This window comes from Perognathus longimembris, chromosome 26 (assembly GCF_023159225.1).
Source record: "Perognathus longimembris pacificus isolate PPM17 chromosome 26, ASM2315922v1, whole genome shotgun sequence".
Classification (NCBI taxonomy): domain Eukaryota; kingdom Metazoa; phylum Chordata; class Mammalia; order Rodentia; family Heteromyidae; genus Perognathus; species Perognathus longimembris.
The window spans coordinates 2973030-2999240 of record NC_063186.1 but is presented as its reverse complement, the minus strand read 5'-3'; the positions used below and the strand labels follow the sequence as shown (position 1 = coordinate 2999240).

Sequence of the window (26211 nt, the reverse complement as noted above, 5' to 3'; positions counted from 1 at the left end):
GCAGGGCCGAGCCCACGCGTCTTGCGGCTGCAGCGGCGGCCACGCACAGCCAGCTGGCTTCGGGCAGACACGCAGACACCGGCACCTGCCCGGAAGCACGGAGCTCACGCCAGAGAAACAGAGGAAAACACCCGCTCTGTTCTTGCAGGGACTCCATGATACTACTGTGCGGTGACAAAACGCGGGGGGAGGGGGGCCCGGAGGGTCACCTGGCCCCACGGTCAGGCTGTGACTCTTCCAAGCGCGGACGCCGTGGGGAAGGAGCAGCGGACTGGCTGCGGCTCCCCGCACCGCCTGCCCGGGCTAGCGGTGCCCTGAACTTCCCGCCACGTCCGAAGGGGTTAGGACCTTACAGCCATTGTGAGGAGGGGACTAGAGAGAGCTGGGGACATGGCGTTTCCATCACAGCGGCTCCCGTCTGAGGTCCCGCAGAGAGATTTGCACTCAAACTCCACACAGGAAAGAAGCTCTGCCCCTCCACGACCGCGGGCAGCCGGAAAGCCAGGAGCCCGGCACCGGTTACCACAAGGCGGAGAGGCGGCTGGGAGCCCTGGGGCTGCGCCCCCCGCCCAAGCCAGGCCTGCCGCAGAGACGGATGGCTTCCTTCCAGAAGGGGGAGGGAGCCCAGGACCGTGGCGGTGATGAACTCAGAATCAGAGAAGAACGTGCCTTCCCGCATGGCGTCTCCTGTGAGAGCAGAAAGGGGAAGCTGTGTCCGCCCCATCCCGTCTGTGGGGCCGGATCCCGCCCCCAGCATCGCCCCTGCTGTGGGGGGGAGGGGGGAGGTCCCGCCCTGCCCACCGGACGGGCTGCTACTGCCTCGCCTCGACGCCCCCCCACGCCGGCTGGGGCTGAAGGCCGCCACCAGACCCTACCTGCCCCGGGGACCTCAAGACCCGCGGTGGCCCAGACAGACCGGACCGGACTTCCCCCCCCCCGCCCCGCGCCTTCTCCCCCCCCCCCCCCCCCCCGCGCCTTCTCCCCCGTGGCTTCTCTTCCTGACTTGGGACTCTCAGCCTCTCCTGCCGAGCCGCGTGCCGGCTGCGTGGGCTGCGTGGAGAGACACACAACGCGCAGCGCTTACCTCTCTCCGGGAAGAATCGTGCCCTGGTGGTGCCCACCAGAGCGGGAGCGGGGCGCGGGTCCCCAGATGAAGTTAGCACCGCCCCCCTCCCCCCCCACTCGGCCCACAGGAAGTCAGCGCCGAGTGGGTGCTGGCGCGGGGCCTGGGCCCCCCTCTTTTCAAATTCAAGCTGACCTCCCCAAGGACACGGACCCCCCAGGGGCCCCAGGGACCCCGAAGCCGCTGTGGAACCACGGGAGGTGCTCACGCCGTGTCTCACGGACGGCTCCCGACGGCCGGGAGCCCCCTCACCACCCCCCCCCAGCCACCGGATTCCAGAAATCAAGACCCGGGAGGCTCTGTGCACAGCTCCTGTGCGTGCGTGCGTGCGTGCGTGCGTGCGTGCGCACACGAGCGCGTTGAACACAGCCCTCCGCCCCGGAGCGGCCACGTGCCCGGGGGAGCCCCTCTCCCGGCCCACGCCGCGCGTTTCAAGGGGGAAGGGCTTCGCCCGATTCCACTCCAGGCCCGTGAGCGTCCTGGGGAGGCGCGGGCGGCGGGCTCAGGGTTCGAGTTGTCCACGGGAGGCTTGTTCCCCAGCCCTGAGACACGAGCGACGCCAGCTGCGCTGTCATCCATTCCTCTAAACATGTCCTCCGAGAGCCCTCGGGGGTGGCCGGCCTCCGCGTTGAGGGTGGCAGAGTGCGGGCCCCGGGCCCCGCAGGCTCAGGAGCAGCCCTGAGGCCTGGGAGAGGAAGAAGGCGTGGCGCGGACAGCGGGAGGTGAGCGTGAGCACAGAGGCCGCACGCGTGGGGAGGGAGGCCCCCGGCTGGGGTGTGTCACACGCTCAGACCCAGGGGGCGCGGAGGCCCAGAGGGCCCGCGGGGCCTCGGCCTGACCACAGACGCACGCTTCCGGAACCCTAGCTGCGGAACCCGCGTGGCTCACCGGAGCACGCACCCCCGCCTCAGGCTCGGCTCGCCACAGGGCGCCAACGGGTCAGGGCCTCGCCCGGCTCGCCGGCTCTCCTCCTCGCCAGAGCCCGCCCCCGCCCCGGGTTGCCGCTTCTCCTGGGCACCCCACTTGTAAACCCCACGGTTCCTCTTGGGGCTGGGGGGCTTCGCTCACCCCCCCACACACACACAGCTCCCCACTGCCCCGTCATCCCTGGGCTCTTCCTTTGTACCCACCCCGGGGCCACCCCTCCCTCGCTGCAGAGCCTGACCCCAGACACTGCGTAGACAGATGTGTAAACTGAGTCAGGGCTTCTCACTGGCTGTGTGAGGACTCTGGACTCCTCCCACTTAGCTTCCAAAGTCCCCGAAGATATTCATCAGGCTAATGGGCTTCAAGAGGAGTCATTTTCTGAGACATGAAACAGGACAATATAGAAAGGCTATTAAGGAAAAGGTTTTCCTTGTTCCTGAATGAAAGGGAGGAGATGGCGTGGCCTCCCTGTTGGTGTTGTCTGTTCACGAGACGTGGATGCGGGGGGAAGGGCGGATGCGGGGGGGAGGGCGGCTTCGATGTGCTCACCTCGGGGTCCCCTTCGTGCAGAACGCGTCCATCTCCCCTGCCGCGGACGGTGGGGGCCTTGGGCCAGAGGCCGGCTCCGCGGGGTGCTGGGGGACCCCAGCCCGACTCCGGGGAGCCCTTGGGGCCGCGGGGGGGGGGGCGCTGCTCCGGCCGGCCGCCCCCCCGTGTTTCCCGGTCTCCTCTCCACCCCGAGCACACGCGTCGCCCGCCCAGCCTCGGGCGGGATCCACGTGGGAGAGCTCAGTCCCTTTGTTTCCACTTTCCATCTGACCATTTTTTTTAAAGCCCCATCCATCCCCAAACCTAAGAGCGGGGGAGGCCCCAACCGAATTTCCTCTGCCACTGAAAAACGGAGCTTTATTCCAAGAGAGTCAAACCTGCACCCCCGCCTGTCCATCAAGAGTTCGCCAGCCTAGACAGCTGATGGATATGTGACCAGAATCATCTGCCCGCAGCGAGCGCACCAGCCCCCACCCCTGCAGGCCGGCCGGGGGGTCCCTCGGCCACGGTCACAGTGATTTCAAGAAGGAAATTATACCTGTGCTGAACGAGAACGGGTGTTCTCCTTGTCGTTATTCCCTCAGTAATGGAGCCCGGCAGTGATTTACGCTGCGTTTGCGTTGTGTTTGGCGTTAGGCGTAGAGATGATCTGAGGTGTGCACGAGGGTGGAGAATCCGTATTGTTCCCCATAAAGGCGAAAGCACCTGCAGGTTTTTTGTATCCGCGGGGGGGCCCCCGTGGGGTTCTTGGGGTGGCTCTCCTCACCCTGTTCGGCAGCGAGCTTCCATGACGTCGGCCTGTGTCACCCGTCATCCTCCCCGGGTGTTTGCCAGAAAAATCGTCAAACCAGAAATGTCTTCTCCCCCTTTCATGTTTCTGAAAGGCCACTGGGTGTCGCGGTGCGTACCCAGCAGCGAGCGTTGCTTCTCTTCCCTTCCGTTAGATTTGTGACAGAGAGTGGCACTACTACGTCATCAGCGTGGAGTTTCCCGTGGTCACCCTCTACATGGACGGGGCGACGTACGAGCCGTACCTGGTGACCAACGACTGGCCCATCCACCCGTCCCACATCGCCATGCAGCTCACCGTCGGCGCCTGTTGGCAAGGTGAGCGGGGGCCGGGGGGGGGGCGAGGGGGGGCGGGGTCCTCCCTGCTCCGGGCACCAACGCAGCCGAGAAACAGCCGGTGCGCCGGTGGAGCCGGCAGGAAACCGTGCGGCCGTGCGCGCTCCCCGGCGAAACGCAGCTCAGAGAAAGAAGCGCGGGGCGGGGCGCCCTAGAACCCCGGGGCGCGCGGCCTCCCGGGGGAGGGGCCCCCGTGACAGACTCGGCTTCGTCTCCGCGTCCCACGAGGGCGGCCACGAGTGAAATGGGGAACGAGGGAGAGCGAGGACTCAGGCGGGGCCGGCATTTGCGTTGCTCGGGACGGAGGCCCGCCCGTGCGTGAAACTGCGTTCGCGAGGGCGCCCCCCCCCCCGCAGCCCTCCCCCGCCCCCCTCGTCACCGTCACCAGCAGCAGGCCTTTTGCCAAAGGCGACGCCGCCCCCCAGCTGCTGCGTTTGCGGTGCGCGGGCCCCGGTGCGATGGGCGTCCTGGGTGACGGCGCGGGGCAGCCGCGAGAAGCCACCAACCACGCGCCGCGGCCCCACGCAGCTCTCAGCCCGGCAGACAGCTGTGGAGGGGGCCGGGCAGGGGGCCAAGTGCTGTGGGGCGATAAACGAGGCAGCGTGTGCAAAGTGCCGGGGGGGGGGGGAGAGCCCCACCTCGGGGAGAGCCCCACCCCCCACCCCCCCCCCCCAGGACCGTCCATCGGAACGAGTAGTGCGTTCACAACCCTGCTGCTGAACCGCAGCGTTGTGCAAGGCGGGAGCCCACAGGGGCGTGGGGGGGGGGGGCTCGCAGGAGGCCCCAGCTTGGGAAGTGGGGTTCACCACAGAGTCGGGAGCGACTCGCCCAAGACCCCGCATGCTGACGGTGGAGCCAGCGTGGCCACCAGACACACGGTGGCCACCTGCAGACCACGCGCCACGGAGCCACGGGGGCGGCACGCTGGGGGGGGGCAGCGCCTCCGTGAGCCTTAGGGACCGGGGGGCTCGGGGGAGGGGGAAGAACCGCCGTGCGCCTGGCCTGAACACTCAGGGTGTGGGAGGAGGCGCGTGGGCGAGCTCGGAGCCGCCCGGGGCGGAAGCCACGCGGGAGCTCGGCGCTCGGCAGGCTCCACCGGGGCCCAGGGGGCCCGAGGGGACCCGAGGGGACCCGAGGGGGGACCCACACTCCAGCGGAGGCGGGGAGCAAGGAGCCCGGCCCCGGGAGCAGCCGGCTGCGAGCCCAGGGCTGGGACGGGGGCGGGGACGGCCTGGCCTGAGGCCTGGGCGGGGCCTTGCGGGGCGGCAGAGGGCGCCCTCGTGTTGCTTGCTGGAAATCAGCCGTGCAGAGGCAGGGGAGCCGGGGAAGGGCGCCCTGCGGGGAGCCCGCGTGCCCTCGGGGGCTGGCAGCGCTTCCACCGCCTTGCCGGGCCCAGACACAGCCAGGCCCGCCCGGCCTCCGCGCCCCGCACCCCACGCCCCGCACCCTCAGCCAGTCGTGCAGAGGCGGGCTGTCTGGCTGTGCCAGCTGCTCCCATGTGGAAGGCCCCAGGGCAGGGGCAGCCCCCGCGTGGACCGGGGCAGGGCAGGGGCAGCCCCCGCGTGGACTGGGGCAGGCAGGGTAGGGGCAGCCCCCGCGTGGACTGGGGCAGGCAGGGCAGGGGCAGCCCCCGCGTGGACTGGGGCAGGGTTGGTTTTCCTCCCCCGGGTCAGCGCGGCCTCTGCCCCGCGGTTCCCACCCAAGCCCACGAGGCCAGTAACCCGCTGCGTTCTCCCCCAGGGGGGGAGGTGGCCAAGCCACGGTTTGCCCAGTTCTTCCACGGCAGCCTGGCCAGCCTCACCATCCGCCCTGGCAAGATGGAGAGCCAGAAGGTGACTTCCTGCCTTCAGGCCTGCAAAGAAGGGCTGGACATCAACTCCTTGGAGAGCCTCGGGCAAGGAATAAAGGTAAGGCAGGGGCCGCCCCCTCCAGGCCTGCCTGCCACTGGGGGGCGGGTGGGGGGTGACGGTGATTTCCAGCGTGGACTCTGCCGCCATCTCCCGAAACCAGAGATGGCGGCACAGATCAAGTCCTTGGGCCTAAGTGCAGCGCACCAGAGTCGGCAGACGCCCCGCCGGCACCTCGGAAGCTGCCACCGGCGACTGTCTGTAGATTGGTCCTTTGCTCTGGTCACCTAAAGGACCAAAGTAGCCTGCAGTGACACCCCAGAGATTCATCCTTAAAGAGAGACGAATGAGGACTCTGCGTGTGCGAAAATACAAGTGTATAGATTATGACATCGAGTCACATAGCAGACAGCCCATCATACATATATTTTACATTGTATAGAACACAAAATGTACAAAACAGTATTGTACACATTATACGTACTAGTACTCATGCATTATATAATACGTTACACTAGATGCATAACAGCGTATATATGTCTACTATATTATGTCTATATTTGCCAAAATATGTAATATATGTAACTTATATTAGTACACATATAATAGACAATGTAATATTGTTTAATGTCTAATATATGCCTATTACAATCAGACATATAAGACATATTACATGTATAATACATATCAGACATAAATGGTCTGCATTGTATATAATGCATAAAACACATGCAATACCTTCTGTATTGCATATCTAATACAAGATGTTATACATGCAATAGAAATGTATTTCTACATTATATTGCCCATGTAATAACATATATTTTACCCCATGTATACAATGTCTTACCCATGAATAACATATTTATTGTATCTCTTAATATTTACCCATGTAATGCATGGTATATTACATATGTAATAACTAAATTATTGCACTTCCAATAACTGACATACTGTGCCTCTAACGTAGTACAAAAAAATTATTGCACCTCTGGTGTGATACATGACATATTACATATGTAATAACTAGGACTGGGAATATGGCCTAGTGGCGAAGAGAGCTCGCCTCATATATATGAAGCCCTGGGTTCAATTCCCCAGCACCACATATACAGAAAATGGCCAGAAGTGGCGCTGTGGCTCAAGTGGCAGAGTGCTAGCCTTGAGCAAAAAGGAACCAGGGACATCACTCAGGCCCTGAAGCCCCAGGTGGCAAAAAATAAACCTAAATTATTGCACCTCTAAAAACTGACATATTTTACCTCTAATGTAATGCCTATTACAAATGTAATAACTAAATCGCACTTCTAATTTCACCCATGTAATACATGATATATTACATATGTAATATTCTCTATAGTGCAGCTAATATGATGTATTACATGTATCTTCTATATTTCTAGTACATGATTACCCATGTAATATACATCTAATGTATTCTGCATGTACTATCACATATTTATATTACACATGGGATAGCGATATTGCATCCCTAATACATATTAGACATGTAATATATTGGACATGTAATATCTTACATATTGTGTCTCTAACATTAACAGATTCAACACGTACTATCTTATATATTATCTATCTAATACATAAGGCATGCATTAGATACTATTTCTAATTCACATTTTGTATTAGATAGATAATATGTAACAATGTAGTCTATGTATATGCACAGATGACATCTCCGGTTCTGGGCGTTCCCGGCGTCCTGTCCTGGGGACCTCAGGGACCGAGTGGACACTCGTAGCCAGGCTTGGGGCGTTTGGGGGGGGCGGGGTCCCCGTGGTGGGCGCCGGGGGTCAGGTGCGGCTTCCGGGATGGGAGGCTCAGCGGGTGAACGGGACGCTGGCACGTGGGGTCAAGGCATTCGCTCTGCGGGGAGGGCCGAGGGGAAGATGGAAGGAGTTGAGAGGCGCGGACGGCGGACCAGCCGCGCGGCGCAGCCCGACGCACGCACACGCACACACACGCGCACACGCACACGCACGCACACGTGCACACACACGCGCACACACACGCGCGCACACGCGCGCTGCCGGCTGAGCCCAGGGCCTCCTCTGGGCCTCGGGAGCGCTGGCGGCGGGGCCGGGGTGCGCTTGCCCGCGGGCGGCCCCGTGCTGCGCCCGCCCCCCGCCCGCCCCGCCAGCCCTCCAGAGGGGCTGAGAGGCGCGTCCTCTGCACCCCGACTTCCCACACGCCCCACCCCCGCTGACCGCCCTGTCTGCCTTCCAGTACCACTTCAACCCCTCGCAGTCGGTGCTGGTGATGGAAGGCGACGACCTTGGCCATGTCCGCCGCGCCCTGCAGAAGCTCTCCTACATCAACTCCCGGCCCTTCCCCACCGCCGGCGTGCGGCGCCTGCGCCTCTCCTCCAAAGTCCAGTGAGTGCGCGGCCCGCGGCCCGGCCCCGCCGCCCCGAGACCACGGGCCTGCTCCCCCCCACACCCAGCCCGCCCCCGAGACCACGGGCCTGCTCCCCCCCCCCCGCCCCCGAGACCACGGGCCTGCTCCCCCCCGCCCCCGAGACCACGGGCCTGCTCCCCCCCACACCCAGCCCGCCCCCGAGACCACGGGCCTGCTCCCCCCCGCCCCCGAGACCACAGGCCTGCTCCCCCCCCAGCCCGCCCCCGAGACCACAGGCCTGCTCCCCACTCCCCCCCCGCCCACCCCCGTGACCACAGGCCTGCTCCCCACTCCCCCCCCGCCCACCCCCACGACCACAGGCCTGCTCCCCACTCCCCCCCCGCCCACCCCCACGACCACAGGCCTGCTCCCCACTTCCCCCCCCCAGCCCAGCCCGCCCCCTGAGACCACAGGCCTGCTCCCCGGCCCAGCCCGCCCCCAAGACCACAGGCCTGCTCCCCACTCCCCCCCGCCCACCCCCGCGACCACAGGCCTGCTTCCCACTCCCCCCACCCACCCCCACGACCACAGGCCTGCTCCCCACTCCCCCCACCCACCCCCACGACCACAGGCCTGCTCCCCACTCCCCCCACCCACCCCCACGACCACAGGCCTGCTCCCCACTCCCCCCCCTCGCCCACCCCCACGACCACAGGCCTGCTCCCCACTCCCCCCCCAGCCCAGCCCGCCCCCTGAGACCACAGGCCTGCTCCCCGGCCCAGCCCGCCCCCGAGACCACAGGCCTGCTCCCCGGCCCAGCCCGCCCCCGAGACCACAGGCCTGCTCCCCACTCCCCCCAGCCCACCCCCGAGACCACAGGCCTGCTCCCCCCCACCCCGGCCACCCCAAGACCACAGGCCTGCTCCCCCGGCCCCCAGCTCTGGGCCCCGCTCGCTGGCGGGGCAGACCGCTTGCCGTCCCACGGTCCCCAGGAGAAAATGTGCCACTGGGCACCCCAGGCGGGAAAGGGGCTCAGAAAGGGGTGGAGGGGGAGAGGCGGCTCCACCCCAGGGAGCAGAGAAGGGGTGTGCCCTGTTGCAGGCACCTCGGCACCAGCCCCCCACTGGGGCAGAGAAGGGGCGCCCCGAGGCCGGGCGAGGGGCAGGGGCAGAGGCGACAGGAAGCGTCTCAGGTGGTGGTGGCACGGCCGTGAACGGCTGTGCAGAGGACCGGCCGGGCGGGAGCCTCCCGGGCCTGGAGGGAGGGCCCCCCACCTCCTCCCCACGCCCTCGGCTCGGTCCTGGCCGTCCACCACCACCCCAGCCGCCTCTGTGCAGGAGGAGTCACGGCGGCAGCCCCCGTGTCTGGGAGGGGAGCACTGCGGGGTCCCCTCAGCGAGGGGACGGTGCGCCGAGCGCGTGGCCACCACCAGCCAGCCAGACAACAATTTGCTCCCCATCCTGACGCCCGTCACCGCGGCGACCTAGTGAACGTGGCCGTCGGTGACTGTGCTAGAGCATCGCGGAAGCCCTGACGGCTGCCGTGGCTCCCGTGGAAGCCCCCCTTCCTCCCCCCCTTCCTCCCCCCGTTCCTCCCCCCCTTCCTCCCGGGCCGTCCTTCCCGCCCCCCGCGGCCCCGCCTCCTGACGGCCCCCCTCGCGTGTCTCCCAGGTGCTTTGGGGAGGACGTGTGCATCGACGTCCCCGACGTGGACGCCTACGTGATGGTCCTGCAGGCCGTGGAGCCCCAGATCACCCTGCGGGGCACAGGCCGCTTCTGGAGGCCCGCCGCCCAGTTCCAGAGCGCCAGCGGGGTGGCCCTGTTCCCCGACATCAGGATCGTGAGCACCCTCGCCAGAGCCGAGCCCTCGGCGGACGCCAAGGCGGCAGGTACAGACGCCGGGCGGGGCCCCGGGTGCTGCCGGCCCTGTCGCCGGCGCGCGAGGCCGAGGGGGGACCCGGGTGCGGGCTTGCCCACCGAAGGCCGCGTGGTCTCCGAGACCCGTCAGAGCCGGCTGCTTCCGCTCCACGTCCCCCTCCACGGCGCGCGCACGGGGAGGTCAGGTCTGTAACGATCCTCACCGCGCTCGAGGGGCGCCCTCCCTGGCACATACACATGGTGCGCGTCCTCGCCCGTCCACACGCGGTGGACTCCTTGTCACAGGCCACAGTGTGTCAGGCTGACCTCAGTGGTTACCGCCCAGAACCCAGGACGGTCGCCTCTGCCCCCCGCAGGCTGGCCACGCAGGGAGAAGCAGCCGGCCCGGCCCGGCCACCCGTCCACCCGGCCATCCACCCATCCACCTGCCCGTCCACCCGTCCACCTTCCCATCCACCTGCCCATCCACCCGTCCACCTGCCCATCCACCCATCCACCTGCCCATCCACCCGTCCACCTGCCCATCCACCTGCCCATCCACCCGTCCACCTGCCCATCCACCTGCCCATCCACCCATCCACCTGCCCATCCACCCGTCCACCTGCCCATCCACCTGCCCATCCACCCATCCACCTGCCCATCCACCCGTCCACCTGCCCATCCACCTGCCCATCCACCCATCCACCTGCCCATCCACCCGTCCACCTGCCCATCCACCCGTCCACCTGCCCATCCACCCATCCACCTGCCCATCCACCCATCCACCTGCCCGTCCACCCATCCACCTGCCCATCCACCCATCCACCTGCCCGTCCACCCATCCACCTGCCCATCCACCTGCCCATCCACCCATCCACCTGCCCGTCCACCCGTCCACCTGCCCATCCACCTGCCCATCCACCCATCCACCTGCCCATCCACCCATCCACCTGCCCATCCACCCGTCCACCCATCCACCTGCCCATCCACCCGTCCACCTGCCCATCCACCTGCCCATCCACCCATCCACCTGCCCATCCACCCATCCACCTGCCCATCCACCCGTCCACCCATCCACCTGCCCGTCCACCCGTCCACCTGCCCATCCACCCATCCACCTGCCCGTCCACCCATCCACCTGCCCATCCACCCGTCCACCTGCCCGTCCACCCGTCCACCTGCCCGTCCACCCGTCCACCTGCCCGTCCACCCGTCCACCTGCCCGTCCACCCGTCCACCTGCCCGTCCACCCGTCCACCTGCCCGTCCACCCGTCCACCTGCCCGTCCACCCGTCCACCTGCCCGTCCACCCGTCCACCTGCCCATCCACCTGCCCGTCCACCCGTCCACCTGCCCGTCCACCCGTCCACCTGCCCGTCCACCCGTCCACCTGCCCATCCACCTGCCCGTCCACCCATCCACCTGCCCGTCCACCCGTCCACCTGCCCGTCCACCCGTCCACCTGCCCGTCCACCCGTCCACCTGCCCGTCCACCCGTCCACCTGCCCATCCACCTGCCCATCCACCCATCCACCCATCCACCTGCCCATCCACCCATCCACCTGCCCATCCACCCATCCACCTGCCCATCCACCCATCCACCTGCCCATCCACCCGTCCATCCACCCATCCACCTGCCCGTCCACCCGTCCACCCGTCCATCCACCTTCCCATCCACCCATCCACCTGCCCGTCCACCTGCCCATCCACCCGTCCACCTGCCCATCCACCCGTCCACCTGCCCGTCCACCCGTCCACCTGCCCATCCACCTGCCCATCCACCCATCCACCTGCCCATCCACCTGCCCATCCACCTGCCCATCCACCCATCCACCTGCCCATCCACCTGCCCATCCACCCATCCACCTGCCCATCCAACTGCCCATCCACCCATCCACCTGCCCATCCACCCATCCACCTGCCCATCCACCCATCCACCTGCCCGTCCACCCGTCCACCTGCCGGTCCACCCGTCCACCTGCCCATCCACCTGCCCATCCACCCATCCACCTGCCCATCCACCCATCCACCTGCCCATCCACCCGTCCACCTGCCCATCCACCTGCCCATCCACCCATCCACCTGCCCATCCACCCATCCACCTGCCCATCCACCCATCCACCTGCCCGTCCACCTGCCCATCCACCTGCCCATCCACCCATCCACCTGCCCATCCACCTGCCCATCCACCCATCCACCTGCCCATCCACCCATCCACCTGCCCATCCACCCGTCCACCTGCCCATCCACCTGCCCATCCACCTGCCCATCCACCCATCCACCTGCCCATCCACCCATCCACCTGCCCATCCACCCGTCCACCTGCCCATCCACCTGCCCATCCACCCATCCACCTGCCCATCCACCTGCCCATCCACCCATCCACCTGCCCATCCACCCATCCACCTGCCCATCCACCCGTCCATCCACCCATCCACCTGCCCATCCACCCATCCACCTGCCCATCCACCCATCCACCTGCCCATCCACCCGTCCACCTGCCCATCCACCCGTCCACCTGCCCGTCCACCCGTCCACCTGCCCGTCCACCCGTCCACCTGCCCATCCACCCATCCACCTGCCCATCCACCCATCCACCTGCCCATCCACCCATCCACCTGCCCATCCACCTGCCCATCCACCCATCCACCTGCCCATCCACCCATCCACCTGCCCATCCACCTGCCCATCCACCCATCCACCTGCCCATCCACCCATCCACCTGCCCATCCACCCGTCCACCTGCCCGTCCACCCGTCCACCTTCCCATCCACCTGCCCATCCACCCATCCACCTGCCCATCCACCCGTCCATCCACCTGCCCATCCACCCATCCACCTGCCCGTCCACCTTCCCATCCACCTGCCCATCCACCCATCCACCTGCCCGTCCACCCGTCCACCTGCCCATCCACCTGCCCATCCACCCATCCACCTGCCCGTCCACCCATCCACCTGCCCATCCACCTGCCCATCCACCCGTCCACCTGCCCATCCACCCGTCCACCTGCCCATCCACCCATCCACCTGCCCATCCACCCATCCACCTTCGCATTCACCTGCCCATCCACCTGCCCATCCACCCATCCACCTGCCCATCCACCCGTCCATCCACCTGCCCATCCACCCATCCACCTGCCCGTCCACCCGTCCACCTGCCCATCCACCTGCCCATCCACCCATCCACCTGCCCATCCACCTTCCCATCCACCTGCCCATCCACCCATCCACCTGCCCATCCACCCGTCCATCCACCTGCCCATCCACCCATCCACCTGCCCGTCCACCCGTCCACCTGCCCATCCACCTGCCCATCCACCCATCCACCTGCCCGTCCACCCATCCACCTGCCCATCCACCTGCCTATCCACCTGCCCGTCCACCCATCCACCTGCCCATCCACCCATCCACCTTCGCATTCACCTGCCCATCCACCCGTCCACCTGCCCGTCGTGAGAGGGCCACGGCCAGGCGCCACCATTGTCCCTTCTTTTAACTTCCACTCTCGTCCTTGGAACAACCATCATCATGGCGATTGCTACCAGGCCTATCTGGGCCTTGAAGACCTTGGCCTCGGGCCCTGCCTGGAGGGCCTCCCCCCCCCCCGCCCCTGCCCCCGCCCCCGCCCCCACTCTGAACGCTGCCAGCCACTGGCGATTCCTCCCGGTGCTCTGTGGTGAGGACCTGCGATGAGAGCGGAGAGCGTTTGCTTCCCCAGGGCCCAGCCAGGGCTGGTTTGCCTGTGGGTTCCTAACCCAGCACCTCACACGCACACACGCACACACACGCACCACTGTAGGTGTGACAGCAGGAGTGCACGGGGAGGCAATGGCAACCAGCACACCCCAAGGGGGCATGGGCTCCGTCCCCCACCGGGAGCGAGGATGGGGCGGCCCGGAGGCCCCGCAGCCGCCACGGGCACCGCCTCCACGGCAGCCCTGTCTTCCGTGTGTAACGCTGTGTTTGCAGGTCCTGCTAATAATAATCCTTGTGGGGGGCTGGGGATATAGCCTAGTGGCGAGAGTGCTCGACTCGTATACATGAAGCCCCGGGTTCGAATCCCCAGCACCACATATATAGAAAATGGCCAGAGGTGGTGCTGTGGCAGAGTGCTAGCCTTGAGCGGGAAGAAGCCAAGGACAGTGCTCAGGCCCTGAGTTCAAGCCCCAGGACTGGCCAAAAAAAAATAAAAATAAAAATAACCCTTGTGGGTTGGTGAAGAGCTGAAAGCGAAGCCTGAAGAGATGATTTATAACGGTGTAGCTAATGAGCGCAATCATATTTTTGGTGCCACTGGAAATTTTGGAAATCATTTTGATTATTGAAGATAGTTTTTCTGTCCCTGGTGATGCCTCAAGTTTCTGTTTTCGTAAATACTGTAAAGCATGTGATAATTGGTGCCCTTTGGAACTAGACTTACCGAAATGATCGCAGCTGGCAGGTCATGAAGAGGCACTGCCAAGTCACGCCTATGATCCTCGCTATTCAGAAAGCTGACAGGAGAGGGTCACAGTTCAAAGCCAGCCTGGGCCCCGGGTTTTAGAGACCTTTAGATAACCAGCAAAGAGCGGGAAGTGGTGGTACGGGTCAAGTGGTAGAGGGCCAGCCATAAGCAAAAGAGCTGAGAGCCACAGGCCGTGTGTTCAAACCCCAGTACCGGCAGATGCACCCCGAAAGCCACGGTTCCCCAGTGGGGGGTGAGAATGAGCGGCTTTCTGTGCGGCTCCTCCCTGCAGCGCTAGGCCCGCTCTGGCGAGGCGCGGGGCGGGGCGGGGCCCCACGGACGCCCGTCTATAAAGACAGCCCGGCCAACGCCTGGCGCGCGGCACGTTCGTCCACGGCCATCTCCTGTACCCCCGGGCGGCTTTTACCTCCGTGCTCATCACCTCCGTCCAGCAGCCCGGGACTCAGACGCTCTTTGGAGAAGTCCAGCAAAGACCCCGAGACGGACCAGCTCGCTAACGTGCCTCCCCGCGAGCCCAGTGACTAATTAATCTAGCTTAATTGATCCATTATTAATTGGCCATTGGTTCCGTTGTACTGCCTAAATTGATTACTAATTACCGGCCCGGCTCTCTTGGAACCAAGCACGATAATAATCCTGCCACGGCAGCTGCGCCCCGGTCTCTGAGGATGCCTTGGGGGGCTCTGCCCTGGAGCCCCCGCCCCGGGGGGGGGCCTCCGTGGCTCTCGGGGCGAGCACGCGGGTGGGTGGCTCGCGCCGTGGCTCACGCCTCCGCGTCCCGCGCAGCCCCCCGCGCCGCGGTGCTGGAGGAGATGCTTCACAACCTCGACTTCTGCGACGTGCTGGTGCTGGGCGGGGACCTGGACCCCCGGCAGGAGTGCCTGGAGCTCAGCCACGGGGAGCTGCGCCCGCGGCGCCTGGACGCCACCAACTCCACCGCCGGCTACTCCATCTACGGTCAGAGCCCCTCCCCGTCACCCCGGGGCCCGGCTCCCCAGAGCCTCCCCTCCCCGTCCACTCGCCCCCCACCCGTCCTGACGAGGGCGGCGTCTCCCCACAGGCGTGGCCTCCATGAGCCGCTACGAGCAGGTCCTGCATCGCCTCCGCTACCGCAACTGGCGCCCCCACCGCCCTGGAGGCGCGGCGGTTCCGCATCAAGTGCTCGGAGCTCAACGGCCGCTACACCAGCAACGACTTCCACGTGGAGGTGAGCGGGGCCGCGGGGCCGGCACCCCCCTCGCGGCCCCCAGCACCCCGACGTCCCAACGGCCCACAGCACCCCGACGGCCCCCAGCGCCCCGACGCCCCAACGGCCCACAGCGCCCCGACGCCCCAACGGCCCCCAGCGCCCCGACGCCCCAACGGCCCACAGCGCCCCGACGCCCCAACGGCCCACAGCGCCCCGACGCCCCAACGGCCCCCGGCGCCCCAACGGCCCCCAGCACCCCACCCCGCGGCCCCCAGCGCCCCGACAGCCCCCAGCACCCCACCCCGACGGCCCCCAGCACCCCACCCTGACGGCCCCCAGCACCCCGACATCCCAACGGCCCACAGCACCCTGACACCCCAACGGCCCCCGGTGCCCCGCCAGCCCCCAGCACCCCGCCACCCCGCTCAGTGGCTCTGCCCCTCCTCCAGGTGGGCGTCCTCCATGAGGTCAGAGTCTCCGACGAGCACGTCAACCACCTCGTCCTGCAGCCGCCCTTCCTCCAGTCCGTCCATCACCCCGAGCCCCGGAGCGGCCTCCGGCGCGGCTCAGGTAGGGACCCTCGACGAGGAAGCGCGGCCCCGGGGTGGGGGGAGGGCGACCCCCGGGGCCCAGCGCGGCGGGGGGCGCGGAGGCCTCCAGACTCGACCCAAGGCGGAGCTTCCCACAGCCCCTGCCCACCCACACGGCGCAGCCCGAGCCCCGTCCACACTGCGGTGTGCCCACTCGCTGTGCGCGCCTGCCCTTCCCCCGCACTCGGCCCTAGACCCCAGGGGGAGCCCCCTCCCCCCCAGCCAGAGGGGAAACGACCTCACGACAGCCACCTGCTCTGTCCCCACATAGAAAGTCACGCGTGTTACCCCAGGGGCAGCTCCTGGTCACCGAGAGGACAAGGACCGAGTTAGTTGTCACACAGGTGGATGGCAGTGTAGACAGGGAGAACCCGTGCGGGGCGTCTCACTGTGCTCCTCCACAGGACGGAGCTGGACTCGGTGTGCCGGCCGGGCGCCGTCCCCTGAGCTCTACCGCGTGGGCCTCAGCGCCGCGTCCAGCTCTCTCTGTGACTGGAGATTCTTAGAGTCTCACAGGCTTCCCTGCCCAGACCGACCTCAAACCAGGATCCTCAGACCCCAGCCCCCGGGGAGCCACCGGCACCCAGCTGGGCTGGGCCTCAGTTCCCGTCTCGGGGCTTCCTCCCTGTCGCAGTGGTCCCGAGCATCGCCACGGTGGTGGTCATCATCTCCGTGTGCATGCTGGTGTTTGTGGTGGCCATGGGTGTGTACCGAATCCGCATCGCCCACCAGCACTTCGTCCAGGAGACGGAGGCAGCAAAGGAGGCTGAGATGGACTGGGACGACTCGGCGCTGACTATCACCGTCAACCCCATGGAGGTGATCTGACCCCCACGGGGCAGGAGGGGGCGCTCCCTCCGTCTTAGCTCTTCTTAGGCCCCTCCCACCGTTCTCCCCATCTCGCCTGCCAAATCGCTCTCACCTGACAAACAGAACCAGAAATTTCTGAAAGCAGCCAGCCATGTGGTCTCTTCCTGGTCTCTCCTGCTAGTGCAATACAGGGTTCTTCGGTGTTAGTGCTCTATGGGGGAGCTACCAGCACATTCCACACGCTCATGGGCTGAAAACCTGCCGAGCACCGTGCAGGGTGCTAGTGTGCTCCCACAGCCTAACACGTCACCTCCAGAGAACACGCGCTCACACCCACACAACCAACACATCACCTCAGAGAACACGCGCTCACACCACACAACCAACACATCACCCCAGAGAACACGCGCTCACACCACACAACCAACACATCACCTCAGAGAAGACGCGCTCACACCACACAACCAACACATCACCTCAGAGAACACGCGCTCACACCACACAACCAACACATCACCTCAGAGAACACGCGCTCACACCACACAACCAACACATCACCCCAGAGAAGACGTGCTCACACCACACAACCAACACATCACCTCAGAGAACACGCGCTCACACCACACAACCAACACGTCACCTCAGAGAAGACGCGTTCACACCACACAACCAACACATCACCTCCAGAGAACACGCGCTCACACCACACAATCAACACATCGCCTCAGAGAACACGCGCTCACACCACACAACCAACACATCACCTCAGAACACGCGCTCACACCACACAACCAACACATCACCTCAGAGAACACGCGCTCACACCACACAACCAACACATCACCTCAGAGAACACGCGCTCACACCACACAACCAACATGTCACCTCAGAGAAGACGCACTCACACCCACACAACCAACACATCACCTCCAGAGAACACGCACTCACACCCACACAACCAACACATCACCTCAGAGAAGACGAGCTCACACCACACAACGAACACATCACCTCAGAGAACACGCACTCACACCACACAACACATCGCCTCAGAGAAGACATGCTCACACCACACAATCAACACATCACCTCAGAACACGCGCTCACACCACACAACCAACACATCACCTCCAGAGAACACATGCTCACACCACACAATCAACACATCACCTCAGAGAACACGCGCTCACACCACACAACCAACACATCGCCTCAGAGAACACGCGCTCACACCACACAACCAACACATCACCTCAGAGAAGACGCGTTCACACCACACAACCAACACATCACCTCAGAGAACACGCACTCACACCACACAACACATCACCTCAGAGAAGACACGCTCACACCACACAACCAACACATCACCTCCAGAGAACACGCGCTCAGACCACACAACCAACACATCACCTCCAGAGAACACGCGCTCACACCCACACAATCAACACATCACCTCCAGAGAACACGCGCTCACACCACACAACCAACACATCACCTCAGAACACGCGCTCACACCACACAACACATCACCTCAGAGAACACGCGCTCACACCACACAACCAACACATCGCCTCAGAACGCGCTCACACCCACACAACCAACACATCACCTCAGAGAAGACGAGCTCACACCACACAACGAACACATCACCTCAGAGAACACGCGCTCACACCACACAACCAACACATCACCTCCAGAGAACACGCGCTCACACCCACACAATCAACACATCACCTCCAGAGAACACGCGCTCACACCACACAACCAACACATCACCTCCAGAGAACACGCGCTCACACCCACACAATCAACACATCACCTCCAGAGAACACGCGCTCACACCACACAACCAACACATCACCTCCAGAGAACACGCGCTCACACCCACACAATCAACACATCACCTCCAGAGAACACGCGCTCACACCACACAACCAACACATCACCTCAGAGAACACGCGCTCACACCACACAACCAACACATCACCTCAGAGAACACGCGCTCACACCACACAACCAACACATCACCCCAGAGAACACGCGCTCACACCACACAACCAACACATCACCTCAGAACACGCGCTCACACCACACAACCAACACATCACCTCAGAACACGCGCTCACACCACACAACACATCACCTCAGAGAACACGCGCTCACACCACACAACCAACACATCGCCTCAGAACGCGCTCACACCCACACAACCAACACATCACCTCAGAGAAGACACGCTCACACCACACAACCAACACATCACCCCAGAGAACACGCGCTCACACCACACAACCAACACATCGCCTCAGAACACGCGCTCACACCACACAACCAACACATCACCTCCAGAGAACACGCGCTCACACCCACACAATCAACACATCACCTCCAGAGAACACGCGCTCACACCCACACAATCAACACATCACCTCCAGAGAACACGCGCTCACACCACACAACCAACACATCACCTCAGAACACGCGCTCACACCACACAACCAACACATCACCTCAGAGAAGACGCGCTCACACCACACAACCAACACATCACCTCAGAACACGCGCTCACACCACACAACCCATCACCTCAGAGGAGAGCCGCTCACACTTGCACACCGGCGCTCACACTTCAGGTGGTGTGACGCCCGCCGGAGCTCCTCCTCTCCCATCTGCCCAGGCCTCCGCCCGGGCGCTCACCTGTGCGGGCAGCCACGTGGGGCGCTGAGGGGCGGGCGCGGCCACTCGCCGCTTTGCCACAGCGCCGTGACCTCGCTCCCCCACTCCACAGCCACGCGGGGCGCTGGAGGGAGCTGGAGGGGTGAGGGGCGGGCGGGCGCGCGGGGCCCGGGCTCTGTGGCCTCGCTGAGTCGGCCCCGTCTCCCGGCCTCAGAAGCACGGCGGAGCAGGGCGCGGGGCGGAGGACGAGGACGACGAGGAGGACGAGGAGGAGGAGGGCGGCGCCGGCTCGGGCAGCAGCGGCAGCAGCTCGGAGGACAGCGACGAGGACGAGGAGGAGGGCGCGCCGGGCAGAGGCCGGAGCGGGCGGAGCGGCGCCCCGCGAGCCCCGCGAGCCCAGCTCGAGTGGGACGACTCCACGCTCCCCTACTAGTGCCCGCCTCGGGTCCCCACGCCGGGCCTTGGAGGGCCTGCTCCCCCTCCCCTGAGGGCCTGCTCCCCCGCCGCCCCCCGGCCTACTCCACCTCCCCCCCAGGGCCTGCTCCCCATGCCCGGCGCTGCCGCACCCCACGTGGGTCAGCCGTGGGGCCCTGTGCGTGGACTCGGCCCTGCGCCCCTCCTGCCCCAGGCCCACCCCAACGCCACCCACCCCCCCACCCCCACCCCCCCACCCAGACCCGGTGAAGCCTGGCCGGCAGGGAGGGCAGCCCCAGGGCCTGGCGGGCAGCCTCGTGAGGGCGCAGCTGAGCTTCCAGGGGAGGACGCCGCGTGCCCTCGCTGACACGCTCACCCGCGCACACACACAGAGCCCCTTCTTCTGCCGCTCGTGCCCACAGCCGAGCCGAGCAAGCAGGAGCAAGGGCTGGCCGTGGACGCCCCGGGAGGCGGGGGGAGGGGGGAGGGGGCTCCCCCGGGTCAAGGGCAACCCCAAGGTCAGCAGGGCTCTGGCCCGCTCTCCCCCCGTGCCCCCTCTGGAGACGGCGTGCCCTTCTCGGCTGTATCACAGCTCAGGTGAGCGCCGCCGTCGGCCCAAGATGAGAGGCTGAGATTCTGAGCACCGGGAATCGGAAGCGTATTTGCATTGAAGACGCCGCTCCTTTCTTCTGTTCATAAAAGGAGGAAAGCTTTGAGTAGAGGCCAGATAATATCCCAGACCCCTAATTCCTCTTTTCCTTTCTTTAATAAGGAAGACTTTTCCACCTTCATTCTAATGTGGACACTCTGTAAGGAGCACTGTTGCTATGGGAACAAGGGGGCAATCTTGTGTGGCCGAGAGAATAGCAGGCAAGGACTCAGACTAGTCTAACCGTTCTTCCACCAAGCCTGGGGACGTGTCTCAGTGTACGAGCTGCCCTGGTCCTCACTCTGCCCCGCGCCCTCCTGAATTTGTTAGAGGGCAAGGCAGGCAACCCCTCGTCCCGTGGCATTCGGGTTCAACACGAAGTTCAGCATCTGCTCCCTGTGCTCCCTGAACTCAAGGGGGTGCCCACCCCGTGGGAGCTGGAGCAGGTCTTGGCAGCCTTCTGCGTAGGGCGGAGGAAGGGCCCGATGTAGCCCTGCCCATCTCCTAAGGCGTTCTGTGCAGCCCCTCATCCCTGGGAGGCCCACGACCATCCTGTGAATGCTTGAGTTGTCTCGCGTTACATTTGGGTGGGTGCAGAGGCCCAGAGATTCCGTGTCTGGCTTGGAGTTGTTCAGAGGTGTAGCCAGGTTAGACCCCCCGTCCTCCGAGCCTAGTCCAAGGATCTACAGATGCGCATGCTAATTCACCTAGTGTGCATTTCCTAACACCTGCTGCTCTGTCCCAGGCTTTCTACCGCGAGCTATGGGAGCATGCCAAAGATGAGTGACACGAGCCCCACACACATAGGACTTGATAGCTGCAGAAAGGACACTTCTGGAAATTATGAAGAGAGGAGAGGGGAGTCAGAGGAAGACATAGCCACAAGCTTAACCACCCTCTAAAGGAACTAAATGTGAGATTATTACAATCATTAAGAAGGAGGAGAGAGACACCTCCTGTGAATTATCCCCATCAGATTCTTCCTTACTCCATCAGGCTGGGTCTACACGCTTACAAGGAGAAAAATCCATAGGCTTGGCTAGCTCTTACAGAACCATTATTTAAATACAGAGAGGTTCTTTAGTTGAGCATTTAGGGGCCACTGAATTATCTGAGCCTGCGGCAGTGAAGGGAACGCCGCGTATGCTTAAAACTGGTCTCCTGGATGGGGTTTCGAGTGCCCCTATTTAACCTAGGGCTGAGAGAGCACCTTGGTTAGGGAGACGCCGGCTCGTGCCCTCTGGCTGTCTCTTCTGGATGGTGTTTTCTCTTAGGGTTGGGTGAGCTGTTGCGAGTCACAGACCATGTTGGTAAGGCCCGTGGGCTGGAGGGGCTGGGCGCTGGTGACGGGGCCCGTCTGGACTTGCCGGGCACGGCGGTGAGCCGGCGCCAGAGCCCTTTCCCCCCGTGCTGCTGCGGCCGGCTCCGACGCGAGCACCGCGGGTGAAGAGGAGAGGAGAGGCTGGGAAAGGGAGGACCAGCAGGCATCCGGGTGAGCGACGGGGGACACCCCGTGCCCTCACCACACGTGACAAGTGTCCCAGTCAGCCCGTCCTTCGGGAGCCGTGTGCTGCGCTCCCCCGGCGTCAGCAGAGCAGACTCGGCAGCGGCTGGGCGGTTCGCCGCTTGTCCTGCCACGGGGACCCCGTGCGTGGGCCCTGCTCCTCAGAGTTGGAGGCGAGAGGGGCTGACGCCTCAGATGCACAGAGGAGGCCGAGACGGGAAAGGGCCAGGACAGCATGGCACCCGTGGACTAAAGCAGCCAGTGAGCGGGTGAGCCGTTGTCAAGAATATGGGAAATACTTCCCATACACTCAGCAGATGCCATCCACACCTGACCGAGGCCTGTGTCCATTTAGGTAGCGAAAATGTGGGACCTCTTTTCATGATTACTCGCTGGAATCGACCAGTCGCCCTCCAGTACGAGGCTTACAGAGCGGCCCATGTGGACATGAGGGGGACTGTCCAGGAGGGGGGCTCCTGCCAGGAAGACGTCCCCCCTGCCTGCATGCCAGGGACCCGCAAACATCATCTGCAAAGAGCTAGACAGGAAACACTTAAGGTGCCGGCCATGTGGACTCTGCTACAAGGAGTCCCATCTATCGGCCTTGTAGTGCGAAAGCTACGATGTAAAAACATGAATGCTCCAACGAAACTGTATTGATAGGCACTGAAAAAAACAACTTCATATGTCACGAATCCTCTTACTCTAAAAAAATGGAAATCACACAGGCTGTACAAAAATGATGGGCAGCCAGATCTGCCAAGGACTGCACTTGCGGATCCTTTACCATGCACCAAAGGCAACCTGCTTCCTCACCGCCCACCCGGGCTCTGCCTCCCGCGGTCCAGAGGAAAGGCTTGTCATCGCCACCACGAAACCGTTTTATTAGTTCACGTCCTAAGAGGGGAACAGCAACAAAAGCCCTGGTGACTTCTGAATTCAGAAATTCAGATAAATACTCCTAAGGGCTGCAAGACCTACACGTTCACGCCACGAGGCCGAGACCACTGCCCACCCAGCTCTGCGACGTCTCCGCACCACTCGGCCCGTCATGACTGCTAAGCAGGAATGCTCGTCATCTCGGACTGGGGTGCACTCCAGCCCTGCTCGATTCACAGCCCTAAAAATGATCCTGAAGACCTGTGACTATTTGAATCAAGAGCAACATCGTCAGGAGAGAGACTAGCCCAGCACACTTCAGAATCTTCTTGGCTGTAGGACTCAACGTTGGCAAGAGGAAGAAGAAAAGGAGCCTTTTACTCGCCACCCCCCCCCCCGTGTAAATTAATCAGATAAATTTTCAAAAGAGAATTGATGGAGAAAGTCTAATTCTGTAAAAGAATTTGCCAGCTCAAAGTAGATGCTACCCCCGGGAGAATTTTCCCCACCTCCCCCCTCCCCCGCTCCCCCCCCCCCCCGCTCCCCCTGCAATGGGCGGCGGCAGGCTAGGGACGTCGCTGGGTCTGCGTCAGACGCTCATGGAGGCTGACAAGCTGAGGCCCTTGGCACCGCTGGATTTCCATGTAACCGCCTCCTGCTGTCCAGCTGTAGGCAAAGCCAATGCACGGCAGAAGTTGGGGATTCTCCCCCTCAGCACCCTCGTTTCCCTGTCTTTATTTGCTTTCTGTAGCTATATGCTCCACCCTTGCTATCGGTTTGTCATTGGAGACACCGAATGGAAGAAGGAAAGTTGTAGGTTGGGATCCGAGCTTGACTCTGTCGCAGGGAGACAGAGCGAGAGCAAAGTCACCCGCAGCAGCACCCCAGGAGGCAATCAGACCGTGGCCGCGCGCACCGGTCAACAGATGGGCGTCTGTGTTTGCGTCTGTGTTCCGTGTAACCCAGCAAGCGCTGGCTGTGCACCTGTGTGCGCCCGGCCCCGAGCCAGGAACCGGGGCGGGAAGATGGATGGCGCCCAGCCCTGCGCACGAGGGTTTGGAAGCTGCCGCGGTGTTGGCTTTGCAGTGCTGGGGGCTGCTCGCGGTCAGGCTGGGCGGGGGCAGAGACTCGTGGAGGGATGATTGCTTTTCGGTTTTCTACCCTAAGTCGGGCAATCTCAGAAACCCTGGCATGCCTCTCTGAGCAGACTGGGAAAACCTCTGGGGGTGTGGTTCACGTCTGTCTAAGTGTCCCTCAGTTCTACCTGAGCCGAGTTCAGTCCACCTAGAAAGGAAAGCCCTTCCCGTGGGCGGGCGCACAGCGTGACCAAGGGTTAGGAAGGATGACGGTCCCGGTACACAGGCCGCGCCCGGGTCCAGGCGGGCCTGGCGTGGGGCCCCGTCAGGAAGAGCTGGCAGCGCTTGCACGCCGTGCTGCCCTCTCCAGGTCTCACGGTGTGGTCTGCAGACGAGCATTAGCTACCACCCCAAAACCAGACCCCCCCCCCCCGGGCCCGCTGAGCCAGAAGCTCCGGGCAGAGCCCAGCAAGCCGTGTGGCCACACAGGCTCGCCGAGGCCGCTGGTGCAGAGGAGGGGGGCCGGCACGGGGCTGAGGGGATTCGCCGAGACCTCACGGCACGCACCAGGCGCTCCCCCCATTCCCCAAAGCTCCCATCCCCCAGCAGCCCCCCCCCAAGAGCCACATTTTCTGGGGGCAACGGTGGTGCTGGGTGACCCCAGACCGCTAGGAGGAGCGTTCTGTCCACAGCCTGCACGGTGTGGGGTGCGCAGACAGGCCGGGCCCCCAGGGCTGAGGAGAGAGTTACCCGAGGACCCGGCCAGGCCGCCACCGCGCTCACTGTGATCACTGGCCGCACGGCGCCGCGGTCCACACTCTGAACCGGATGGGGGACGGGAGCTTCTCCTGGGAGGGCAGTGCTGCCACAGCTAGAAAACTAAAACCCCAACGCGAAGCCTCAGGGCCCTGTCCGCGGCCTGAGTGAATCCAAAGGCTCTCGAAGAACGCCCTTCCCCCACCTAGCAGACGCTGCGAGCCCCCAGCGCCGCTGTGTAGAGTAAGCTCTGGAGAGGGGCACAGGTGCTCCAGTGCCGAGTCCGTCCTCATCTGAGAGCCTTCAGGACAGGTATCCAAGGATCAAGAGGAGCCAAGGGGGAGACTGAAGAAACCCAGGATCTGCTGCGGCGTCTGTGTCCAGGCTCTGACCTGCTCGGAGATCGGTCCCCACCCCCTCAGCCCCCCTGAGCCCTTGCAGAGCAGACAGGAAACCCCACGGTGTCGGCCCAGCGCGGGGCAGCCTCAGAGAGACAGCACGAGCAAATGCCCGAGACCAACACAGCCCCAGACCAACACAGCCCCAGACCAACACAGCCCGAGCCAACGCCCGAGACCAACACAACAGCCCCAGACCAACACAGCCCGAGCCAACGCCTGAGACCAACACAGCCCGAGCCAACGCCCGAGACCAACACAGCGCGAGCAAACGCCCAAGACCAACACAGACCGACCAGAGGATACTGTCCAAGGATTTACAGTCCGCTTGTGAAAGGAAACAAAAATAAGACTCGCCATTTGTTTGCCTGTGAAGAGGCATGAAGGAAGCCAGACCGAGGCGTTTGTTCTTTACAGCCCGGCCTCTGAGTGAATTCTCAGACGACCCTCTTCTCTCCCAAGCCGTCTGGCAACTTTGTGTTTCCCTTGCCCCCGTCGCTCGGCCTCAGTGTAGCGCCCGCCTGTAGCGCCGGCCCGCAGGGGCGAGGCAGCGCTCACGGCCAGTCTGGATTTGCCCTTGTGGCCCGAGGATGAGTGACTCCAGCCAGGACATCGGGACGCGATGCGGAGGGAGCAAGGCGCGTTGCCGGGGGAGCTAGTCCCGCCTCCAGAGGCAGCCCCCCCCCCGCCCCCGAGCGGAGCCTGGGCCCTCGGGTGCAGCCCCCCTCGCCCCCTCCCCTCGGGCAGCATCAGAGTGCTGAGGAGCTGCGTACACGGCCCGGGCCCCGCAGATGCCCTCTGGATGGAATCCCCCCAGGTCACCCCACTTCAAAGAGTGAGCGTGGTTCGGGAGGTTGGGACGCCCCAGGAGGGGACACGTCTCCGCCCGCGTCCCAGCGACCTAGCCGGGTGGGGGGGAGAGGACGTGCAGTGGAGAGATGGCAGAACCTGAGTGGGCTTCTTTGCCAGGTGCCCCTTGCTGCTCACCAGCAGAGGGAGAAGAGCCCCTGGGCGTGGAGCC

At 63.9% G+C, this 26211-nt stretch overlaps 1 protein-coding gene across 1 annotated transcript in view; it reads left to right on the top strand.

Moving 5' to 3' along the window:
* Window positions 1-19947, top strand: part of Clstn2 (calsyntenin 2) — a 309384-nt gene extending 289437 nt beyond the window's left edge. The window contains 10 exon segments of the mRNA XM_048334920.1: window positions 3544-3706; window positions 5465-5631; window positions 7816-7964; window positions 9597-9814; window positions 15033-15203; window positions 15307-15368; window positions 15370-15453; window positions 15885-16005; window positions 16660-16844; window positions 19729-19947. Coding sequence (XP_048190877.1) covers window positions 3544-3706; window positions 5465-5631; window positions 7816-7964; window positions 9597-9814; window positions 15033-15203; window positions 15307-15368; window positions 15370-15453; window positions 15885-16005; window positions 16660-16844; window positions 19729-19947 — 1539 coding nt within the window.
* The last annotated feature ends 6264 nt before the right edge of the window (window positions 19948-26211 follow it).